Below are 10,992 nucleotides of genomic sequence, written 5' to 3'. Positions count from 1 at the left end.
ACCGCTCACCGGCCGCGCGCCTCTCCGGAGGGTCGCTGGTGCGCTCGTCCTCCCTCACACGGTGGGAGGAGCGAGCTGCGCTGGGACGCCGCGCGATGCAGCAGTCCCGTCAAAAGCTCCAGGTCCAGCAGCTCCAGCAGCCAGAGCTCCGGTACACCTGTGGTCTCACCTCCAACAACACGTCGCCTGGATTTTAAAAAAAGAAAGAAGAAAAAACCAGTGAGATATGAGCGGAGCCACTTGGAGGCAGAGCGCCGAGGCGACATAGGTGAGCAGCTGACTGGAGAGTTGTTGTTTTTAAGGCTAAATGTGCAGATTTAGGAAACTGAACGGCTTCTCTCTCTTTTCTGCTCGCCTGTGCGTAATGGACACCTCCGGAGGCAGACGCGTGCTTCAGGTGCGTCAGGCTGCTTTTGTTTTTTTCAAATGAGAAAAAAAGAAATCCTCCCCAAAAATATTAAAATAGTTAAATTTAACCTCCAGCAGCTCGCTGTACCGTTTCTCCACCTCCTGCTGTTGGATATTTAACCAAACAGCCAGAAGCTCCACACAGGTTCAACCATATCTATAGAGCATCATTTTTATTTCTCCATTCAGGGTTTGGTTTCTGTTTGTACAAATGAACTTTTGAATAATGAGATGTATTTTTAGATGGAAAACAAAACGTGGCTCCTCCACACAGCTGGAGGTCTCAACCTGCTGTGTGTGTGTGTGTTTGCAGGACAAAGAGTCTTCCTCAACATTACGATGCGTCTCACAGCGGTGGTCTTAGTTCTGCTCGTGACAGGCATCGCCAAAGGTAATGAGATGTGCATCAGTCCGCTGAGACAACCCACAGCCACACATCTGCAAAACAAAGTCTTCTTTATGTAGAAAACAACAGATTTACTCCTAACGTGGAAAAGAAAGTCCATCAGATGAATATTTAATTGCTCTGAATGTTTGCTGTCTTTGTGTGTGATGCCAACATGCTGCTGTCTCCTGCTCTCTGTCTCCTCACAGGTTGGGAATGCAGCGCAGGGTGCGATACAGAAAATGGGTTTTGTGAGAAGCCGGGGAAGTGCAGGTAGTGAAGCCGGCTCAGATTCCTGTGCAGATGATAGCCTGTATCCTGTGGGCTTTTGCAACCCTATTTCCATAAATCAGCAGAGCAGTAAATGTTCCTCCCCCAGAATAATGCGATGGCGGTCCAGCCAACTGGATCCCTCTGTTTTGTTTCTACATTTTGTTTGGCGCCCGTGTTGTGTTCGCTGCCAAGTCAGTCATTTGTTTGATCAGTAAAAATCACTGTTATCCGAACAGATAGGCTTCTCTGCCCGCTTTGAAATGTTGGTGAAAGCTTGAGCACAAATGCATTCTGTCACTGTGGAGCGTTTACAGAGTTTAACCAGTTACTGCTTCATCAGAGGTCACTTCAGTGGTTTGATTTCACTTCAGGAGCCAAAGCATGCAGATGTGATGCAGATGTGATGCAGACCGGAGCAGCGCCGGCTGCTGCTGCAGCTCTGTGGGTGGTATATTAATAGTCCAGGATTGTTCTTGTCCCTCCTCTTTCAGGTGCAAACCGGGGTGGCAGGGGGACAACTGTGACCGGTGCGTGCCCTTCCCCGGCTGCCTGCACGGCACATGTGAGAAGGCGTGGCAGTGCGTGTGCCAGGAGGGCTGGGTGGGCAGCCTGTGTGACCAGGGTGAGTCTCATTACGCTCCCCACACACTCCTATCTGCCTCCTTTTCCTGGCATGCCGACTTCAGGGTGAGTCACTGAGCTTCGGGGACACGGCAGCGTGAAGCCGGTCTCTGGAGAGCACAGCTCAAACAGGCAGAGCTGGAGAGGACTGAACCGCAGAAACAGAACGGCAAACATCACGATTATGAACTCCTGTGATCTTCATTTACGCCTTTAATCAAGACGTTTATTATGAATTTAAAAACATCAAAGGCTGTGGAAATGTGATTGTTAAAGGCATCTAAAAGTCACATTTCCATTTCAGTGGACGCTCTGTTCAGATGAAGGACTGTAGTTATAATTCCTCTTCTATCTACAGTGAACGTGATCACATAAGAAATACTCGCAGCCCCTCAAGCAAAGGAAGAAACAAAGAGGAAATACGAAGAGAAAAAAGCTTTCCTTCTGGGTTTTTTGGGCTCGTGGCTCTCTTTGACCTCCTTATCGACACACGGCGCAGCTCTTATTCTGCTGGAGCATATGAGCCGATCGGCGCCGTAACGCCGGCGGTTCTGTTCTCAGTTTTGTTCTTGGTGACAAGATGCTGCTGTGGGGAGTGTAGTGAGCGAGAGGAGACAAAGATGGGAGGTAGAATCAGGCACAGAGGCATGGAGGGAGGGAGAGAGCAGCAGATCTAAAAACAGCATGCCGTCTTTCCCTTTTTTACCACAGATACTCGCCGGTGCTCGTCCAGGCCCTGTGCTAGTAACGCCACCTGCATAGAGACGGGAGAGGGGGGATACCTGTGCATCTGTCCCCATGGCTACGCCGGAGACGACTGCCACCTGAAGAGGGGACTCTGCCTGACCAACGGGTACCAGCGCCTCTGTTTTAACTAGAGCAGTACGACTCTCCTGTACCCATGTGTTTGTCATTAGGAGCAGCAGCACCTGTCGTCTTTCTTTCTTTTTACTTGTTATTGCCGAGGCTTGAAGCCGGTAACGGCGTCAATTAGCACAGAAACTATGGGATGCTTTTCCCTGCACAAACAAATACAGACAGCTTCAGTGAATTTGCCAAACAAACACAAACTCTTGATTCTCTCCACAGACACTAATCAGAAAGTAAACTTTTAAACGAGGTGTGGAGCTCCAGAACAACAGTTATTATTATTATTATTATTATTATTATTATTATTATTATTATTATTATAGTGGTGGTTGTGCACAATAGTCACCAAACAAGCGGCTCGTCGGGTCCTGATGTTCTGATGCTAGCTGGACGTGAACTCGCTGTTCTTACAGGTGTAGGAAGCATCAGATTGTTGACATGATCAGTCATTTAGAGGCCACCTGGTTCATTTAACTCCAATATTCACTCACTTTTATGTCTCTACCAGCTTCAGAAAGAAAATCGTAAACACTCCACTGTGTTCGATAGTCTCAGAGACATTTTTAAGGTAAAGCTGACTTCATTTAAAAATAAAAACTCAATCCAGGTCAAACTAAAGCTGCAGACATCTGGAGGAACAGTCGAGCTGAGTGCCAACATTTCTTCGTGGCCTCACCTGGGATTCAAACAGACTCTCCTGAATCTCCTGAAGTCTCATTTCACTGCGATAATTTCATTGACTTTGTCGCCGTTTATTCTCATCCTGTTGGCGACAAACCCTGTGATCGGCTGAAATCTCTGGACAGTGGTTCAGTTTTCTGAAGCCTGAAAATGGAGCCAGCAGGAGTCTGACTTCCTCTCAGACCGCCTGGATTTCAATGTGCTACAGGGTTAGCGTTGATGATTGAACCTGAATAACAGATGTCTGCCTTCGACGTTAAAGGTGGAACAAACTGCAGCCTGGTGTTACGGCGACGCCTCGGTTTAACGTGAACTTTAGGTTTGTTGTCATTTCCTGTGAACTAAAACTGAAGCAGAGTTTGATGGGATTGAGCTCAATGAGCCCAAAGAAAACTGCATTAAACATTCCTGTGGTTCTAAACTTTGCTTTCAAACACAAGAATCCTGTAAAAAGAAGCGACTGCAGTGGATTCATTGTCCACTGGTTCCTCCCTCGCTCACAGACCGACACCTTTTTACCGGATCGGTCCACCTGGACAGCTTCATGAGCTCCACTTCACACGTCCTTTAAAGTCAACATCAAATGCATCAGAATCCTCTGACAAGTCTGTCACATCTCAAAAACTCCTCCGTACACCATCTTTTTATTATTTTTTTGCCAGCTGGAGGACACTGATGTGTTCTTTACGTCCGTCAGCATCCAGGACCAGAATTTAACGGCACATTCAGACGTGTCCTGGTGTCCCACATCACAGCAGAGCGCCGTATCACCGCCACATCGTCAGCAGAGTTCAGCCTCCAGGAGGTCATCAGTCACCCTGATGTACCATCTACACCACCGGTCTGTACAGCTACAGTCCTTCTCCTCTTCAGGGTCGGTGCTTCAGCAAATGTGATTTGAAGTTAAAAAAAACACGGAATAGTATATCTAGTGGCAAACCTCAGCTTTAATCTGAGCAGGTTTACATCAGCACGGTTCTGTTATCATATTGCAAAGGTCCAAAAGTACTCAGCTGCCCAAGAATCCTTAAATAGTTGGATGTTATCTAATGTTTCTGCTCATAGGAGCCGACACGACAGCAAAAAGATAACATGCAGCAGAGATCTCAGTGGAGCAGAACCAGCGTTTGGGTTCTGCTCAGGAAGCTGTCATGTGAATGACATGGAAGATGATTTGCATGATGAAGACATGCACGGCTGCGTTTGCACAGCGAGCCAAGAGCGCTCTGTTTCCCCGTCAACCATCAAAAGAGAAACTCAGGACCACAGCCTCGGAGGATTTAGCACAAACACGGCGTCAACAGAGCCGCCTGTGTGTGCTCAGATTTAGCCTGACGCACAACACGTTGGCTAGCTGGCCCGGTTCAGGAGGACGGCCATCCGGAGCTAACAGGCTGAATATCTTTAACGGATGGATTCAGTCGGCTGATCCTGACGGGATGCGGTTGGGTTCCACCTTGTGAACACCAAACAACGAAGCTGGTTGTGGTGAAGACCTGGGAGAGCATCACCAGGGAGGAGACGAAGCGCCGGCCGATGTCTGTGGATCGAAGACTTAACGGACTGCAAACGGCTTTCTGTTAAGTTTTACTTTATCTCCAGCTACTTTAGACGCCTAAACTTTGAGTTTAATGTGCTAAACGGGTTTTATTCTCACTCATTTTCTTTTTAAACTGATGTAAACCCGCTCACACTAAAGCTGGAACATTTTATTTAGAATACGATGAAACATCCCAGCACTCCCAGTCTGGACTGGACTAATCACTAAAGGAACTCCTGAATGTAAAAACTGGTAACGAGCTTGAATAACTCCGTTTATCTGTTTGGAGAGCCGACGAGTTGCTGCAGAGCTTCAACATTGACGTGAAAGCAAACGAACCACTTTTATCTTTTAACACTATTTAAACCATTCGAGGGCAAATTCCTGGAGATGTTTTACTTCAACTCCTGAATGCTTCATTAATTTCATGTTCGTTTGGAGGCAGCAGGCCTTCAGGTCCTCTGAAGGAAACGACCTTCGAAGCGTCCTGCCAGAGCTGGCACGCCGCCGAAGCGTAACGAGCTCTCGAAATACGAGGTTCTGGCAAACTGGTAGAACAAGTGATGAGAATGTTTTGTCGTATGAGCATCGCTTTAAGCCGTCTGCTCCTGGATCCCCGACAGGACGGATCCTCTGAACAATCCTCCTCCTGCTCTCTGGGGATGCAGGCAGAGCCGGCCTCCTTCTGAAGCCCACCCTGTCTGTTCTCCATCCAGCAGCCTGTTATTGACTTGAATGAAATACCTCAAATTCAATAGCCTACGGATCAGTTGCTAGCGAATCCTCAGCTCTCCTCCTCCTCCCACAGTATAATCATCGGGGTCTAATTTTCACAGTGAGGCGACGGGAGCTCCGCCGGTGTTCTGGGGGAATTCATCTCCATTAAAAGGCCTGCATGAGATTTCATTAATCAGCTCCTGTATGAGGCACCAGAGATGTCTGGAAAGGATGCCAGCGCTATTATTCTTTTGACTCCCAGAGACTGGGTGTTAGGGACTTGTGTAATTACACGAGCCACTGTTGGAGTTATTGATTACTTCTTATCCGTTCATCAGCGCGTGCACTTTGTGGAGCTGCTCTGATCAGATGTGGCTGCAGACGCGTTACTGCAGATTCAACGCCGAGGCTTCGCTCATATCTTGTTAGCGCTACAGATTTTTAATTTGCGGAGGATGAGCCACGCCGTTTTTCATTAGCGCAGGAAGACGAGTCTGAAATCGATATCACAATACCGATCAGCGTCACTCTAGGTGTGGAGCAATTAGCAGCTCAATCGATCGCTGGCAGGTATTTTGATGATCAATTAATTCAGTAAATGTGGAATTATTACGATAGTTTAAGCCTCTCAGCTGGGAGGCTGCTTTTATTTGTCCAGTAATATTAAAGTGAATGTGTTTAGGTGTTGTTCAGTCAGACAGGCAGCTTTAGTGGGTCTCTGTTGCTGTCCAGTGGAAAAAGCCATTAATCAGGAGCATAACCAGCAGATTAACAGATAATTAGATAAGCACTGGTTGCAGTCCAGTATCATCCTGATGTGCATTTATCACAACACAGCAGCTGCATTTCATTTAGATATTAAGTCCATGTTCACTGGAATCAGGTCAGGTTTAGTTTTGCCGATAAAAAGATAAAATAAAATAAGAAGCTGTGTTAGTTTTTAATGATAAATTACTTCACATCATTCATTTTAACAACCATGTTGTGTGACTGCTTGATGGAGTGTAGATATGTGTGTAACATGTGCTTTTGTCCTCTTTAATCAAAACTAATAATAACAGTTGAGCTTCTTCACGTGGCACGATTTAATAAAACAAATCAAAAAGTTGGTCAAACGATAACGAGCTGTTTTCTCTGCGGTGCAGACGTGAGGAGGAGGAAGTTATTCTGGGTGTCAAACCTAATTTGAAGCAGCTTTGATAATGATTTGTGGCACCAGAGTTAAAGTTGATCAGATAAATAAAACTATCTGCTGCTCTGCTTCCTCCAACCAACACGTCTCTGTCCTGACAGATGAAGCGTCTGCAGGCGACCTCTGAGAGCCGACGTCTAAAAATAAAGCTAAATAATTAAGAGTAGGAGTTTTTGTTAGAGTCTGACCTACCTTAAGAATATAAGCTTGAAGGCTACTGAGGTGAATAAAAAGAAGACCGGCCTTTTATTTCCCAACATGAAAGAAGGTTTCTGATCATGAACTGATGTTCTCTATAAACTCAATCCAGTCTCTGAGCTGATGAAGGTTTTACATGTTTCTGCTCATTCAGTGGGTTTTTAAAGAGTTCATTCAGCTTTAGAAATGAGCTTCTGTCCAACATCACCATTTGTTTCTGCATGCAAGCAAAAGGAGTTTACATCAGCAGACACCTTCTATTCAGTGATGTTCAGTTTAAAAGATGTCCTGAGGGACCATATGAATGATGAATTAAGACACAGCGCATTAACGCCGACCTTTACAAATCTACATTCATATGATTGAACCCATCAGGTCGCTGCTTGTCTTTATAACCCAGGATAGAGTGTGTACCAGTCAGGACGGCCTGTTTCCTGCTGTCTGCTCACACTGTGCCGCTCTGTCCTCCAGCTCTCCTTGTCAGAACGGAGGCACATGTATGGATGCCGACGGCTCAGCGGTCCGCTCTTCCTGTTTGTGTCCCCCTGGATTTTCCGGAGACTTCTGTGAGATGGCCGTTGACAGCTGCCAGCCGAACCCCTGCCTCAACGGTGGCAACTGCACCAGCCACGGCCTGGCCTTCACGTGCTCCTGCCCACGCGGCTTCACCGGCTTCACCTGCAACGACACCAGCAGCCTGTCTGCCTGCGCCGGCCGGCCCTGCGCCAACGAGGGCGCCTGCGTCGGTCAGCCTGACGGAACCTTCCGGTGCGTTTGCCAGAAATGGTTTACGGGTCCCACGTGCTCCCTGCAGCACAGACCGAAGGCCCGGTCCAAGCCGGTGGGCGCCAGGCCCGCCGACCACCGGGTGTTCGCCCTGACGCCGCAGCACTACTCCCTCCCCGCTCACGCCTTCCACAAGCTCCTCAGGCCCCCCGAGAGGGACCTGCTCAAGATCACCCTGAAGGAAACGGTGCACTCGTCCGGCGTCCTGGTCACCCACGGTCAGCTGGTCTGCTTCGGCATGCTGGCGCTGCTCACCTGCCTGGTCATCCTGGGCACCACCGGCATCGTGTTTTTTGGCCGCTGCGAGGCGTGGCTGGCCAACGCCAAGTACAGCCAGCTTGTTCGGCAGCAGAGGGAACACCTGCTGAGAGAAGCTGGCGGCACGAGCCAGGAAGAGCCGGAGCACTCGGTGAACATCATCCTGCCGGAGAAGATCAGACTCACCAGCTTTGGGAGACACTACACCTCCATCTGAGGAAAGCGTCTCTCCTTCTTCACCGCTCCTTCTGAAGGAAGGAGCTTCATATGAATGTCTGAAAATAGCAGCGAGCGAAATACTACGACTGTTGTACAGTTTAGTTTCTAACGGGACGGATCCCGGACCGACCGGGGATACGTCTGAATGTAAAGTGTTGTGGAGCAGACGGACGAACGCGACGTTCCTTATCATCATATCACAGTTAGAAACATGAGTGTGTGATGATATGAAACCTGCTTCTCTCACAGCACCTGGAGCTGATAGGAACATCCTGAGCCCACGTTTTAATTAGAAAGCGTCATCGTTTAACTTTGCTGATTTTGAAGTTAATATTAAGAAATGAGAAATTAATTTACAACACTTTAGATCAAAGCTGCTTTTTGTTCAGAGTGTTTGTAATTAAAATGAGCACCGACGTTTCATTTGTTAACAAACTGTAGAACTGCTGCTGGTGCTGCAATGATTCATTGATTAACAGGAATCTGATCAATTATTCTGCAGCCCAGTTTATGATTTATTCATCCGCTGCAGCTCGTTTGTCGAATACGACGATAAACATCTGGGTTGTGTTTGGTTTGTCCAATGAAACAAGCTAATGGGTTAAAATCATTAACACGTTTCAGGACATAAGCTGAGTGCTCAGAAGGTTTAAAAAATAATCAAGAGAATTATCTGTAGCCATGAAGCATACGGAGGCTTTTCCTTTTCCTCATAGTGAGTGTGTCCAGTGTGTGACGTGAACATGATAGTAATAATGCTGCCACTTTAGCTCTTCCCGTCCTGCAGGTTGTTATTCTTACGTAAACCTATTATTGAATGTACCAGAAGCTCGTTTAGTTTCACACGTAGCGTCCAGTCGCCTCCCTCTGCAGGTGAATCATTTCAGACGGTTTATTAGTAAAAGCTCGTATAGAGACGAACACATCTTTATTTCCATCTGTCGGTACAGACATCCTCTCCTCACTGAGCGATCGTTCTAAAACTCATTTGCAGTTTCTGAGGTTTTATAAGATTTGGCAGTCCTGCTTTTAACTGTTGGAACTCCAGAGCTAATTCCTCACTCATCAGTGGTGTACGGCCCGTTCAGGGTTATGGGTCAGCCTCCTGCATGAGATGGACAGCAGCTCTGCAAGGAGGCGGAGAGACTTCCATGAATACTAAATGTATGTCAGAGTATGGAAAACAGATGTCTGCTGCACACGCGTGTGATGTCACAGACCGCATAAACCCGTGATACAAAGATCACTGAGGCTTCGAGGATCAGGATGTTTCCCCTCTCATGATCCAGAGACGTGGTTCTGTTGGACTGTGACCGTTGTGTACCATCGCTCTCTGACTGGCCGCTTATCTTGTGCTCATGACATCACAGGATTACGTTTTAGTTTTTGGCTTAAATGTGCGTAAGTGAAGCGTGACGATGTCCACGTGGCGTCTCCGTACGGGGCAGCGATGCAGCTTCACATATTTATTCTGAGATGATTTGTTGTTGTACTTTGACCAGAAGTGTTTTGTTGTCTATAGCTTTTAATAAAATGTGTATCAAAAGGACTGGTCACCTGACACAGATGCTTGCAGTACATCCTGCTTGTTGTTTGGTTTTCTATCACCTCCGTAGTTTGTCTGGATCTACAGTCGCTTTGAGCGCTGCTGTCTCGACCCGACGGGCAGCTTAAGACCAGATCAGATCCTCTGCAAGGATAATGGAGTGCATCAGATGTTTCACAGTGTGAAGTCCAGCACCTCACCTGAGTGTCCTGAAACCAGTGGAGCGTCTGCTGCCTGGCTCTCTGATGCTTCTTAAGCTTCTACTCGGGGCAAATTCTATGATTACCAGGCGACTGATAACATGGGCTCCATCTGTACGCCTCCTCAGGGCCTGGAGGGGCTTCAGATAACGGTCTCTGTCTCCACCTTGTGGTTCGGCTCCAGGATGTAGGGGTCGAGCTGCATCTTCCAGTCTGCAGCTCTGACTTTCTGTTTGTTTCTGTTTGTTCAATACATGTGAAGGTCTGTGCTCATGTCTGAGAGAGGAAATACAGATAAGCTAATGAAACGATGCTGCATGTGTTGAACGTGGATATAATGACCTGTGTTAGATCCTACATCCATACAGAGGGTTGAAACATCACAGTGTGTGCATGGATGTGAGAGACGGTGCAGAAACCTCGACTGCAAATACTTTAAGTTCAACACTGGAGTTTTCTGATTATATAATCTGATTAGATGTCAGGTCACAAATAAGTTGCTTGAAGCTAAGCTGGATGTTCTAAAGTCATCCAGCCCTGTGCTAACAGGACCGATGCAGCTCAGTCCCAGTGGGTTCCCAGTAATTCCTACCAAACTGATCCTTCTCTTTAAGTGCATGTAACTGGATTTATCAGACAGGACAGAGAGCCTGCAGCGTCCAGCCCGTCTGACAGGAAGGCGGGTGTTCATCACCAGCAGACCACAAAGATGGACGCCACTCGGCTGGAGCGAGGACAGCGACAGAAGGTAACGACAGAAGAGTCCCGATGAGGAGCTGCTTCATTCACAACGTCCTGCTCACAGCCCGACCATCAGCTTGATGTTTAGTCCACCACATGGGTCAGTTTCAACCGTAGCTTCAGTACGACAGTTTAAGTTTTCCTGCCCTAATATGTGCAACAAAGCCAAGAGACGGTGCAGAGCTGCTGAACACCTCCACCTGAGGCGACGTGAACGCCTCCGTAGGTGGATGGTAGCAAACAACCAGAGTCTGTCGTTGGTTTTCTTCTTTAAAGATAATGTCAGAGATTTAAAAAGGTGTCAAAGTGTTTAAAATGTTTAAAAAATAACTGTTAAAATTAAGGTTTTTTAAATAA

The 10,992-nt window shown here is 47.3% G+C and overlaps 1 protein-coding gene across 1 annotated transcript; it reads left to right on the top strand.

The window, feature by feature from the left end:
• The first annotated feature begins 747 nt into the window (after positions 1 to 747).
• On the top strand, positions 748 to 8,146 carry dlk1 (delta like non-canonical Notch ligand 1). Its single transcript, XM_008285382.1, has 5 exons — positions 748 to 799; positions 1,003 to 1,066; positions 1,558 to 1,688; positions 2,399 to 2,540; positions 7,357 to 8,146. The coding sequence occupies exons 1-5, from the start codon at positions 748 to 750 to the stop codon at positions 8,144 to 8,146; spliced, it is 1,179 nt and encodes a 392-aa protein (XP_008283604.1).
• Positions 8,147 to 10,992: the final 2,846 nt, after the last annotated feature.

This window comes from Stegastes partitus, unplaced genomic scaffold (assembly GCF_000690725.1).
Source record: "Stegastes partitus isolate 25-593 unplaced genomic scaffold, Stegastes_partitus-1.0.2 Scaffold399, whole genome shotgun sequence".
In the NCBI taxonomy this organism is placed as follows: Eukaryota; Metazoa; Chordata; class Actinopteri; family Pomacentridae; genus Stegastes; species Stegastes partitus.
This window is presented reverse-complemented; position numbering and strand designations above follow the sequence as displayed.

What these genes read in the sequence shown, in the direction of transcription:
- dlk1 (XM_008285382.1), top strand. Translation starts at nt 748, where the DNA reads ATGCGTCTCACAGCGGTGGTCTTAGTTCTGCTCGTGACAGGCATCGCC. An exon ending in GAGAAGCCGGGGAAGTGCAG is followed by an intron (nt 1,067 to 1,557) that starts GTAGTGAAGCCG and finishes CTCCTCTTTCAG; the next exon opens with GTGCAAACCGGGGTGGCAGG. An exon ending in GGACTCTGCCTGACCAACGG is followed by an intron (nt 2,541 to 7,356) that starts GTACCAGCGCCT and finishes TCTGTCCTCCAG; the next exon opens with CTCTCCTTGTCAGAACGGAG.